The 13,022-nt window shown below is 50.9% G+C and overlaps 1 protein-coding gene across 10 annotated transcripts in view; it reads left to right on the forward strand.

Moving 5' to 3' along the window:
- The window catches only part of Myo18a (myosin XVIIIA), a 105,396-nt gene extending 96,828 nt beyond the window's left edge, over nucleotides 1–8,568 (forward strand). For all 10 annotated transcript variants that reach the window (XM_042694196.1, XM_042694231.1, XM_042694214.1 and 7 more), the window contains 2 exons: nucleotides 446–568; nucleotides 7,232–8,568. In XM_042694196.1, coding sequence (XP_042550130.1) covers nucleotides 446–568; nucleotides 7,232–7,376 — 268 coding nt within the window. In that variant the 3' untranslated portion in view covers nucleotides 7,377–8,568. The remainder of the gene's footprint in view (nucleotides 1–445; nucleotides 569–7,231) is intronic.
- The last annotated feature ends 4,454 nt before the right edge of the window (nucleotides 8,569–13,022 follow it).

Genomic DNA, 13,022 nt, shown 5'->3' on the forward strand with positions numbered 1-13,022 from the left:
CCTCTCTTCTGCCCTGTAGCTGGCAGTCCTGTTCTTACAATAAAGGCATAGGAAATGGTAGCATCATCTGGAAACAGCAGCATAGGACTCAAGGGGCAGCTGAAGAGCTCAGGACACTTCTTCTTAACCAAGGGCCATTTGGCTGGATCAGTGGTTGGCCTTCCTGTCATTCTGGTAGGAATGTTTAGCTACACAGCTGCCTACCACTTATACCTGAAGTAGGTAGGATGCTTCTGTGATCATTAAGGTCTGGTGGCTATCACAGTGAAGCTTGCTGGGTGGGGACAAGCTCTTTGTGAATGGTGTGCTCTAACCTCTATTCTCCTCTCTGCCTCAACAATGCGCATGCCACTCACTGGCACCCCATCCCTTCCCAGAGCCTACTCCACCCCCACCCCCTTCTACTTTTCCTCCTGGGTCTACCTTTCTGCTCCTCATCCTACAGTGAGGGAGACTCAGATGTAGACTCAGAGCTGGAGGACCGTGTCGACGGGGTCAAGTCTTGGTTGTCAAAAAACAAGGGACCTTCCAAAGCAGCTTCTGATGATGGCAGCTTGAAGAGTTCCAGGTGAGCACATGGCCTTGAACTGGGGGAAAAGCCATCAGGCTACTAGGAGTGGATGGGCAGTTCCTTGGCCCCAAGAGGGCTGGTCTCATGCCATGTGTGTTGCTCTTCTGGTGACTGTGTGAGGGGCCCACATGTCTCCTGGCCTGTTTAATGAGCACAGACTCTGCATCGTGCCTATGTTTCTCAGGTAAGATTTCCCATTAGGCTTTGAGCTGTGGTATAGGTTTATCTTCATCCCTATTTACCTATTCAGCCTAGGGTAATGGAACTGCTTGATTGAGCCCTTGGAATCCAGACTGGGAGGGGCAAAAGGGACTCTGCATCCCACAGCCCTCCACAGGGCAACCCTTACCAGCTCTGGATCTCTGCTGCCCTAATAGGAGTAACAGTGAAAAGGTACCAGTTCCATTGAATCCTATCATAGCCACAGCCACCTTCTTTCCTCTGCTCATTCTCTCTTTCTTCTAAGCCTTTCACTGCCCAACCCCCAAGCTCCCTGCTAATAGCCACCTGCTGGAGGGACTTGCTCTCCTATTTTTTAACCAGTCATAGTCTTCTGATCATATTGTCAGCTGATGCTAGAAGCCAGACCTCTTGTTTCCCATCCCTTCCTGGCCCACAGAGTATCAGGGAGGAGAAATGGTCTTTGCTGCCTCCCCTCCTGTGGGTACTTCCCTACTAGTTTACACACACACAAATACACACACAAACACACACACACACACACACACACACACACACACACACACACACACACACACACATACAGCCCATTCCCCAGCCTGATCTTCCTTCTTCACCTATCTATAGATAGCAGGTGGCCTGGGTAGAGAAAGTAATATCCCCCTTCCCCTCCTCCAACTCCTTCAGGCCCTTTCCCCAAATCCAGCCCCTCACCACCAGCAGCACCCAGCAGCCCCTTCTAATTAGTTTAATTTTTTTCAGCCAAACATTTTGTTATTGCAGATAATGCTGCTTTCCCCGCCCCACTGCCGTTCACCACGGCGTGGCAGGAGGCTCCAGGTAGTTGACAATGAAATAAATTGAACTAAACGTTTTAGAGGGGGAAAAGTGATGAAATAGAACAATAGTCTAATTTACATGACATTCTCCATGAAGCTATTTTCACTGACGCAAATTATTTTGCTTCATTTCCTCCGATGCTCTCGCCACCACTTTGCCAGAGCTGCTGCCGTTTTCTCCTCCTCTGCTTCCCTCCCCCTGTGTCTTTATTCTTAAGGTTTAATGCTGGTTCTTCTCCCTCTCCCTCTCCCTTTCTCCCTCCCCCCCTCTCTCTCCTCTCTCTCTCTCTCTCTCTCTCCCTCTCCCCAACCTACTCTGGGTTCCCTTCTCCCGGGTCTCACATCCCCCCTTAGGACGGCCCTCAACAGCCTCCCTAAAGAGGGCAAGGGGCTGGAGGAGAGGCCAGCCTCTGTGCTCAGCTCACTCAGCTACCGCAAGCGGCTCACCCTGAAGGATTCCATCGGGGGCACAGGAGACCAGGACTCACTCTTCACCGCCCTGAGCAAACATGCTGCCTCTCCTGAGAGACCCCCCAGGAAGGCCCACCCAGGCCCCAAAGAGGAGCCTGGCCAGGGTCAGAGTAGAAAGTCTGAATTGCCGGATGACTATAGCTCCATCTTCTCAGGGGCTAGCAGCCGTGCAGGCCGGGGTCTGGAGAAACGCTGGGGCTCAGATTTTGACAGGGCCTCAACTGTCTCTGCACCTGTCAGCCGGGCCTCCTCAGCCACTCGCCATGGCTCTGGAGAGGATGGAGCCCGCTCCTCTCTGAGCTTCTCTCTGTCAGGCTCACCCAGCTCTCGCCGTAGCACCTCCAGGCTCGACAGCCTGTCAAGGACTTTCAGCCCTTCCTGGAGCCGGGCCTCAGGTCTGGGCCGAGAGAGCCCTGACTCCCGCCTGTCCCTGGGCCAGAGCTGCCTGGATGAGTGGGATGATGGAGCCAGTGTGGCCTTGAGTGAAAGCCACTCACAGGTCAGCCACCCATCGCTGGCCCGCAGCCTGTCTGTGCCACCCCAGCCACATGGCCTGGCCTCAGCCTCAGCCACTGAGGAGTCTCTCAGTTCCAGTGTCCGCCCTGTCAGCCGCCACTCTTACCTGGACCCAGACTTGGAGGCTGCCATCAACGAGGTCTTGAGCTACAAACCTGTGCCATTCCAGCGGAGCAGCCTGGACCCTGACTCAGAGGAGGATGACAAGAAGAGCATCCAAAGTGCCCAGAGTGCCCAGCTAGACCTCCCAGAACGAGGCACCAGCATGCGGCGCTCAGCCTCTGCTGTTGATGTCTCTGGGTCACGCAGTGGCCGCAAGAGCCGGAGCAAGCGCAGGAGCAGAAGAAGCAGCCCCAGCTCCAGCTCCAGCTCTAGCTCCAGCTCTGAAGGCTCCTCAGAGCACAAGCGGCGGAAGAAGGGACGCTCTCGGAAGAGCAAGAAGAAGTCCAAATCGAGAAGGAAGAAAACTGAGACAGAGTCTGAGTCCTCATCTTCATCCAGTGCCTCCACTGTCTCAGGCCATAGCCGCTCAAGCGTGAAGAAGGGCCCACCGGCAGAAAGTGAGGAGGCTGGGCAGGCAAACCAGCGGTCCAGGAAGGAAGAAAAGAAGCGCAAGAAAGAGGTGGACAGCCTGATGATGCGGTACCTGTACCGTCCGGAGAGTGACTAGCGCAGTAGGTGGCACCTGGCGTGGAGTGCAGCATGGTGTGTCGCACTCGGTGTGAATTAACATGCTCCTTGTCCCATGGGCCACCACCTTAGGCCCTGCCTATATTCCTCTTGGGCCAGCCTAGCCTTAGAAAAGCCACCTGGCTACCTTGGAGAACAGAGTCCAATGGAGCCCTGAGCCCACTCAGCTGAGCTCCCTGCTGATGTATTATAGCTCCCACTTACCAAGTCCTCACCCTGGGCCAGAGGCCACCTTACTATGCCGTGCTTTCCGCTCTTAATCCTCAGAATACCTCCTTAACATAGGTTCTATCAGCCCTGTTTCCTAGAAAAGGAAACAGAGGTTCAGAGGTTGCATAGCCAAGATCACACAGCTGGCAAGTGACCTTGCCAGAATCTCAGTGGGATCCATTTAACTGTTACTCTGGACCTTAATGGCTTCTCCACATGTCTGAATGCAGAGCACCCGGGTGACATGGGAGTGCTAGGAAACACCCATTTGAGAGCTTCTGTCTATGGCTCCAATAAGCTGAGCCCAGAAAAGGGCCCTGGCTGTGGGTTGGTGCATCTGTGGCTGAAAGCAACTGTGAGGTCTTTTGTTCTGTTCTGCCCTGCTCCCAAAGCCACCTCCCTCCCTAGCATGGATCTCAAGCCCAGGAGAACCAGGGTTCCAGGCAGCAGCCCATGGACACCACACCCTAAGGCAGACTCAAGATGCCTGATGTGCCCTCCCCATTCCTCCCACCCGAGCACACAGCCCACACATTGAGCCTCGTCACCTCAGCTCTGCTGGCTTGTGAAGTTCTAATGAACAGAAATTAGCAGCTGCTGAGTGACAGCCCCCTCCTGGCTCTCCTGCCTCCCCCAGCTCTTCTCTCTATGGGGAAGGAGCTATAGCAGTTTGGTCCATTGTGCCCACACCCCCACTGCGCGGGAGAGGCAGAGCCTGACTCATTGGAATCCCATTGTTGTCACTTCCCTGGTGGGTGGTGACATTTTGGATCACTGGGTTGCAGGTTGTATGAAGCATGATACCCTCCCAGGAGACATAACCCCAGAGTTCAGCCCCCTGGGGGTACAAGGATTGTTTCCCAGATGCATGAACTAACACACCTGTCGCATGCAAGTACTGGACAAATACACTGACTTTGGATGGTTGTATCAAAAGGGATCCATCCAAGGTCCCTTTAAGGCATGGAGGAAATAGAGGTGAATGTTACTTTGGAAATAAGTGATTGGGATGGCATGGGATGGTGTGGGATTGGTGAAGTGTGATACGAGAGATAGAACTGGAACCATATTCAGGTCATGGCCAACTCATAACTTAGACTTGAACTGCTCTAAAGCCACCCCTGGGGTTCTGTCACTCCATGTGGCAGATGGTTACAGGGTGCTCTGAGGAGAGCAGGAAGCACTTCAATTGTATTCGGAAGCTCTTCTCTGCCACATAGTAAGACAGGAGTCAAAATATTTGGTCGAGCATTTCAGCCTGCCTATGGCAGCCTTGCTAAGTGCCCTGCACCCTAGGGCAGGGAGTCAGTTGATGGTAGAGGGGGAGGTCTCAAAACCACGCAGCCCTGCTTGCTGCACCCCTTGCCTCCCCACTCAGAGATCTTAGCCTCCTTGGTGCATCTCATGCTGACTGTCAGCTGTCAACAGGCTTCAAAAACCCAATATTTTCAGCCCCTCATAACCTTTGACTCTACAGCCAGCAGGAACAAAGGGACAAGCTGTTTCCTCCACTGCCTACCAGCTGAGTTCCTCCTGTCTACCAGAGAAATGATCCTGAAACCCTACCCTCTTTTGGCTCTGAGGAGGACTAGATCCACTGTTGGTAGAGGGGCCCCCAGCCAGAAGCTAGCCAACCAGCACTGAGTGGAGAGAAGAGCAGGGGAGGGAGGACCTCGCTAGCTCTCCGCATTAACTGGCTTTAGGGTGGATACACTGCTGAGAGTATATCCACATCCTCACCTGATGACCAGAAGCAGTGGGTGGGGACAGAGCTGAAGCCCAGTTCCCCCATCTGGTACGAGGTCCAGGGAATCAGCATCCATAGCAAAGCTGAGAGGAGGGGAGCTACCACCCTGGGCTCTCCCAGCGGGAATTAGCTTATGGACCAAATTGTTTGTGACAGCGCTGAGCAGGAGACACTGGCTTGTGGGGAGGAAAGCTTTTTAAACAATTTGGTTAAAATGTTCCAATTGCCTCTTGCTCTGGGGAAGAGGAAAGCTGCCTGCTGTTGGCCTGCTGATGGCTGTGGCCGTAGATGCCACTGAGGAGACCGGCCAAAGAGAACCCAAGGTAGAAGCCAAAGGGGTCTTGTGATCCACAGCCCAGGGAAGAGTGAGACATGGCACTTACCACGTCCTCACCACCTCTGCCTCCGCCTCTGCCCAGTGTCTTGGTGGAACATATCCAAACATGGCTGTTTACCCAGGTGTCTGAAATGTGGGCTCAGGAATGTGATGGTAGGAGTTGGAACCCTACTCTGAGAAGAGGTGAAGGATGTAAATGAGCTCTGGGCCAGAATCTAATAGGTCACACAAGGCTAGACTCTCCAGCAATGCCTCATTTGCATCTGGATTCCAGTCCTGACATGTACCCTGCCCCTTTGCTACAAAATATCCCCGTCTTCCCTTTGCTGAGCAGCAAATCTTTAGCACTGAGTGCTCAGAAATGCTGTTAAGAAAAGGAAAACAAAACCTGGCTCCCACTAATTTAGAATTCAAACAACCCCCAGGCTAAAATAACCCCCATTTTTTTCCTATATTGCACAATCATCAATGAGCTTTATAATTTTGTCCGGGAGACACCTCTGAGTCCTTAAGTGCCTCTGGCACATCAAAGTAAGACTCATTTATGTTCAGTCTAGTTTGTATTAAGTGTGTTTTGTGCCATTGTGATTCCTTTAAAAATGGTAATTCATTCATGAGAAATAAGATAACTATTAACCAGACTGCCCATTCCTGAGCCATTTTGCATAATTGAACATGTATTCTCCAAGGCTCTTCCTCCCCCCCAACCCAGAGGGGGGGAGGGGGCAGAGACAGAGAGGCAGAGAGAGACAGAGGGGGGGAGCTGAGAGAGAGAGAGAAAGAAAGAGAGATCCTGTCTTTACACACCTGTGGCCACTCATCCAGTCAGCAGGCGATTTCAGGTCTGGTCTTGTTTTCTTCTCAGGCATCCACACTATCAGCTGAGTGAAAGTCCCAAGGCTTTGAGGTTCAGGTTCAGGTTTATGTCCTGGCTGTGTGCCTTTGGACAAGGTGCTTCATCTCTTTGAACCACCTTTCTCATAACATATCATAGGGTTGCTGTGAAGAATGAGGCAGCATATTTAGGGGGCCTTGGCCATGTTCCATACTCAGGAGTATCCAGTGGCCAAATCCTTTCTTCTGGATCTTTCACTGACACCTCTGGAGAGGCTAAGAATGTGATTCTTTCTCACAGTACCCTGTTTCCTCTTCTGTGCTTTGGGCAGAAAAGACTGTGAAACTCTTCTGTTCCATTTAACCAAAAACCAGAATTGGAAGTAGCAGAGCACAAGCCTTAACCAAAAAGTCTAAGGAGCATCCAGTCCCTGAGTTCAAGCCCTAGTCCAGTATGCACACGTGCACACACGCGCGCGCGCGCACACACACACACACACACACACACACACACACACACACAAAGGCATCACTGGACTCTACTGAAGAGCTGTCAAGTCAAAGCTTCCCTAAGGAGAAGAACCCGGGAATCTGCAGCTGATTCTTTCACTCAAGCCTGAGCATCTCAGCTCTCCAGGATCCCAATCATAAGAGTTTTAAAAAGCCTTCCAAGTCCAAACTGTGCTCCTTTCTCTAACTACATTGAGTATCTCCCAGGGGAGCCAAGGGAATGTGTTTGTTTAGCAATCTTTGGTTTTTAGAGTGCCCTAACAGGGCTTCGGGGCCCCACAATAGAAAAGTCATTTAATCTTGGCCTTGCTCCTCTCTCCCTGCAGCCCCACCAGCCATTGGAAGTCTCTTGCCCCTGATCGGTCAGATGATGAGAACGACCCTCTGGACAGCACCTCCAGACCCCGATATTCCCACAATTATCTGAGTGACAGCGACACAGAAGCCAAGCTGACAGAGACCAATGCATAGCCCGGGGGAGTGGCTTGGAGACCTCCTACCCCACAGCCTCTCCCAGGAAATGGCAGGGCACCAGCTCCCCACCCGACTGCTGGGCTGCATGGAAAACACCCCAGCGCTCTTCCATCAGGGGGATTTTTCCAGGCTGTAGGGGTCCAACATCTCCATGGGGAAGAGATGAGGAAAGAGGAGTTTCTGAACAGAGGACTTTCAGCTCCTCCCCGCCTCACAAATGCCAAGCCCTTTGGCATCTACCCTGGGCCGCCGTGGGCAGTGGCTGGTGGCCTGACACTGCATGGAGCCAGCAAGTTGACCTCCATCTCAGCCTCCTGCTCAGGGCCAGTGGACAGATCGCCTGCTTGGGCCAATTAGGTTGCTGGGTCCATGGGGAGGAGGAGCAAGGGAGGGGGATGCAACTCCTCCCCTCCAGTTTGGGGTGAGGGCTTTCTCTTCTCAGTGCCTGCTGTCTTTTTACTTTTTAATTTAAATACCCAACCTCTCCATCACAGCTGCACCCCTGAGAGTGGGAGGGGGGCTGCAGTGGCAGCTGGGGCCCCCACTGACCACCTCAGGAATCTCCTACCCCATTCCTCCTGGCACAGTCCTTTCTCTATGCAGCGTGGGGGAGGGCTGCCAGGTGCTTCTGGCTAGGCCTTGCCAGCCTCTACGGATGGGTGCCTCTCTGCCATGGAAACTCCCAAGCCCCGCCTAGCCTCTTCTCATCAGTGTGTTAAGTGCAATGACTTATTTAAGAGTAAACCCATTCCACCTATGCCAAGGGGCTTACCAAGCACTTCCTCCCTCCACTCTGTCCACATCGCCAGCCATCAGCTCCACTTGAGAGGGTGGACTGGGGCTGAGGACTTGTGGGGGGAACAAGGGAAGATGGAGGTGCTGGTCAATGGCCGGTGTGTATCAGACATGAGTTCTCACCCTGTGTCCTGAGCCTGTTGTCACATTTCTCATCTCCCTGTCCCCATAGACTTAACTTCAGACATGGCACCCAGCAGTCTGGAGGTCCCAGCAAACCTACCCCACAAAAGTGATCCTACCAACTCCACTAGACTTGGGGGCCCAAGGGCAGTGCCTGGTGCTGCTCCCTTCTGCCGTCCCCCTTCTCTCCTGCAATTGGTTTGTATTCATTGGGCTGCGCTTTCCCTTGATGACCTGACATATGGAAATAAAGGCCCTTTTCCTCTTGGCCCCACCAGCTTTTCTGCCTCTTTCTTCAGGCCTAGGCAAAGTCCAGGAGTGGTCACCAGGTGGGGACAGAAGCAGGATTCTGTCAGGGACATGAGTTACCTTGGTCTCTGCTTGGGTGAGAGACAGCCTTGGCAGGCCATTCAAGGCAGGCAGAGGGAATTGGTCAAAGACAGAAGAGTCTTTACTTTATGTTGAAGACTTATAGACTGTAATTCAGGTTGGCAGAGCTATCCAAGCCTCATCTCCTGGCCTCCATGGGATAATGTTGCTGATGTTGCTGTCCATAGAACTGCTTAAGCACTCCCCGCTCCCCACCCAGTTGTAGGGCTTGAACTCAGGACCTGGGTACTCTCCCTGAGCTCTTTCGCTCAAGACTAATGCTCTACTACTTAAGAGCCACAGGTCCGTTTCTGAGTTTGTTTTGTTTTGGGTTTTTTTTTTTTTTTTTTTTTTATCAGTTGTGGGGATTGAACTCAGGGCCTGGGCACTGTCCCTGCACCTCTTTGTGCTCGAGGCTAACACTCTACCACTTGAGCCACAGTGCCACTTCAGGTTTTTGAGTGGTTAATTGGAGATAAGAGTCTCACAGGGACTTTTCTGCCTAGGCTAGCTTCAAACCGGGATCCTGAGATCTCAGCCTCCTGAGTAGCTAGGATTGCAGGCATAAGCCACTGATGCCTGGCTCCAAAGGTAATTTTTGTTTGTTGTTGTTGTTGGTCATGGGGCTTGAACTCAGAGCCTGGGCGCTGTCCCTGCAGTTTTTTGTTCAAGGCTAGTGCTTTGAGCTACAGCTCTGCTTCTGCTTTTCTGGTGATTAATTGGAGATTAGAGTCTCACAGACTTTCCCACCTAGGCTAGCTTGGAACCACAATCCTCATAGCTCAGCCTCCTGAGCAGCTAGGGTCACAGGCATGAGCCTCCAGTGCCAAGTGAAAGGTAACTTTTTTTTTTTTTTGTCGGGCATGGGGCTTGAACTCTGGGCTTGGGCACTGTCCCTCAGTTCTTCAGCTCAAGGTGAGCGCTCTACCACTTCAGCTACAGTGCCATTTCTGGTTTTCTAGTGGTTTATTGGAGATAGGAGTCTCACAGTCTTTCCTGCCCGGGCTGGCTTTGAACCATGATCCTCAGATCTCAGAGCTGAGGGACAGCACCCAGGCCCAGAGTTCAAGCCCCGCAACCGACCAAAAAAAAAAAAAGTAGTGGAGATGTTTTTGCACACAACACATGCACTGCACCTGCTAGTATAAATTGGAGAGAGTAGAGAGCAATAAATCATACTTCACATCTAGGGGCTTGTAGACTGGGGCTGGGGGAGATTAAGACATAAGATATAACAGAAAAGAAGCCACTTTGGAGATAGGAAGAGAGGATCTTCTTAAGGGAGTCAGTCTCTTTGATGGAGTGTGGGTGAGATACTGGGAAGGATCAGATCTGATCCCAAAGCAGTGAGCTCTGCCAGTTCAGGCAGGTGCCTTGCACTCACTGATACTCCAGAAGGAAAGATAACACGTCTACAGGTAGACAAAGCTGGGACAGAGCTATTCAGAAGAAAGCTTAAGCAAAGGTCTAATAAGTGATGATACAGCATACCACAGGTTATCTGGCAAAGTTAGAGGTCGTCATCATCCTGACCTCTCAGGACTATAATGTTTTTCTAGGCTTCAGCAAAGCCCTTTTGCCAAGGTGCTGGGCTCTAGGTTCTGAAGCCCTGCAGCACTTGAGCACCAACTCTCTAGAGGAGTCTGTGGGTCTAAAGGGCCACCAAAACCTGTATTCACTATGATAGCTCCAGTCTCTCAGATGTATATGACTCCTGCAAATCAAAGTAACTCTCTCCCTGTGCCAGGCTCCAAGCCGATCTGCTAGCTCCTTTCCAATGCTCAGACCCTCAGGATTGCTTTGACTCCTGAATAAGATGAAAGGCAGGAAGGGAAGTCCTGTGGGACAACACCTCCCCCCCCACCCCTGACCCACAGTGCCTAGAGAACTACAACAGCAGGCATTGACCCCCGAACTGCCTCCTCATGTCCTTGTGTCCCCTTGGCAGATTATCCCAGTTGTCCTTTCCCCACTCCCCGCCCCCGTGCCTGGTGGCACAGACACTTAGCGATTTGCTCCTTAATTGTCCCCCAGCTAGGCTGCGCAGATGCCGCTCTTTAATCTCTCCTGATAAATGAATCGCGCTGCTCCTTTAATCATATGTTCATATCCAAGCCAATTTGAATCAATTTGGCAGGAAGCGTGTTTGCAAGAGATGCCATGACTGCTGTCTCTCCCCCCAGGGCCCCAGAACCAGAATGACTGCTGTCCTTACCCTCAGCAAAGAGCCCAGGAGACCCATCCAGGAAAAGGATCTCCTACCTGAATGGTGGGGACTTTTTAAAGTCATCTATCTCATTCATTTCTGTCCACCATGCAGGCTGTGTGGGACTGGAAGATGGATTCCCAGAAGCCTCAGAAGTGGAAGGGAGGGGGAGAAGTCCACAGCCTTCCTTGGTCACTGAATAAAGGACCCTATTATCATCCCTGAGAGAAAGTGCTGCCTTAAATCTAACCTTAATCCTTCCTGCTCTGCTTTCATTTCCTCTGGGCTGCTTCTTAGGGAAGCTGGAACACTTCATTGCCTTTTATATAGAAACACATTCCAGACCAGTCTATGATAATTTGTCCTGGCCTGCTACTGGTGGCTACAGCCGACTCCTTTCATCTTCCCCTAGGACATATTCTTTTCTAAATCCTCCAGCAGTGGGCAGTTGGGAACTTGCCAGGTAATGTGCTAAGTTCTGGGGTCTACGTGCGGTGGTAAAACATAAAGCAAATAACGGACAAAATCTGCTCAGCTAAGGGCTTCTGCCACTAGCACTGCAATCTTGGAGAAGAGGTGTAACTTCCCTGGCCTGAGTTCGCCACTGTGCAAAGCAAGATGATATCGGTGGGATGAATTTTTGGTTACCCAAATTCAGGGCTCTTCTTACTGCAGCCAACAGGATCTCCCCACCCTATCCTTCATTGCTCTGATAGAGTCAGAGTGACCCATGGGTGGTACCCGTTGGGTTGTAAAAGCTAAAGAACTGGGGGCAAAGTGGTGGCCACTGTGACTCCAGGTTTCTCAACTCCTGGTGTGCCTCAGGGTTGGTTTCCATCCAGCTCGTTATTGCACTTTATTCTTCGCTCAGAGCTCACCCAGTGCAGGCAGGTGCTCTGTATTCACTCAGAAACCAGAATGTCATTAGCATCTTCAGATATCATTTGCAAATTCGCACCCATATCTTCAGTGGCAAAGGCCTAGAACTTTGCTCCTACCTTTACCTCACGCTCCAGTTCGTCCCACACTTTCTGGAAGTCACAGTCGATGGCCCTTAAAAGGGTAGAATTCGCTCTGTATTGATCTGGGGACAGGGCCAAGCCCATAGCTCTGACCTTGTAATGATTACAGCAGCCTGAGGTCCTGCCTACTCTCTGCAACAAGGAAATACCCTTTCCCAACCCTTTAAGGGCTCCACGATGTCCTGAGACAATGACTGGAGCTGAGTGGGCCTTTCCAGCTTGTCTATAGCGACCTATGTGAGGACAGTGCAGGTTATAAAACTAACAATTCCTCCTGTTTGTTGAGCACTTACTATGTCCCCAGGACCTGTGCCCTTCACCTACATAATCTCATTTAACATTGATCATGATTCTGTGAAATATCATTGTTCTAAAAGCCAACTGAGGCTTACAGAGGTGATGTCATCTTTCCAAGCAAGATCCTCATCTTGGTTCCTCCAGCTGGCCAGGCATCTGGAAACTATTCTGAACTGTCAGAGATTGAAGGAAGAGGCAGGAAAACAAAGACTGTCCAAGGCCTGGCCTTAGGAAAGAAACACTTTGGCAGTTTGGAGAAAAAATACCTACCTCACATTTGTGTTGCTCTTTACAATTTTCAGAGCTTCCCCCGTACATTCTCACACTTTCACTCCACTCCCACTGCACCAACAATATGAATAACAGCTCCACATGGCCCAGAATGCATATTTTAAGCAATATTCATTTCAGTCTAATTTCAGGACAGTACAACAGTGCAATCCAGACCATTCTCAGCGATTTGTTCTGGGAGGAGAAATATCCAGAGCCATAGCCATTGTGGAGTTAACAAGGATGCTAGATTTGTTTAGAAGGAATTTTATAGAGAAATTGAGTTTTCTATAGTGTATACCCCTGTGATCAGCTATATACATAAGGGAGTTTTCAAAAAGGCCATGTGCTTTGTGATTGAAGTTGATGATATAAATCTCCCAATGGAATACTTATATGTGCAGGTAGAATTTGCTTGCAATATCCAAAGTCAGCTATGACAGCTTCATAAAAAAACTTTTTTAAGGATATTAAGTTTTGACACTATTCAGGCAAATTATATTTGAGGTGCCTTAAGAGTCAAAGAGTTCCCACATTTTAATAATTTTTTATATGTTTTGT

Source organism: Dipodomys spectabilis, unplaced genomic scaffold, assembly GCF_019054845.1.
Source record: "Dipodomys spectabilis isolate Male_0828 unplaced genomic scaffold, ASM1905484v1 ptg000004l, whole genome shotgun sequence".
In the NCBI taxonomy this organism is placed as follows: Eukaryota; Metazoa; Chordata; class Mammalia; order Rodentia; family Heteromyidae; genus Dipodomys; species Dipodomys spectabilis.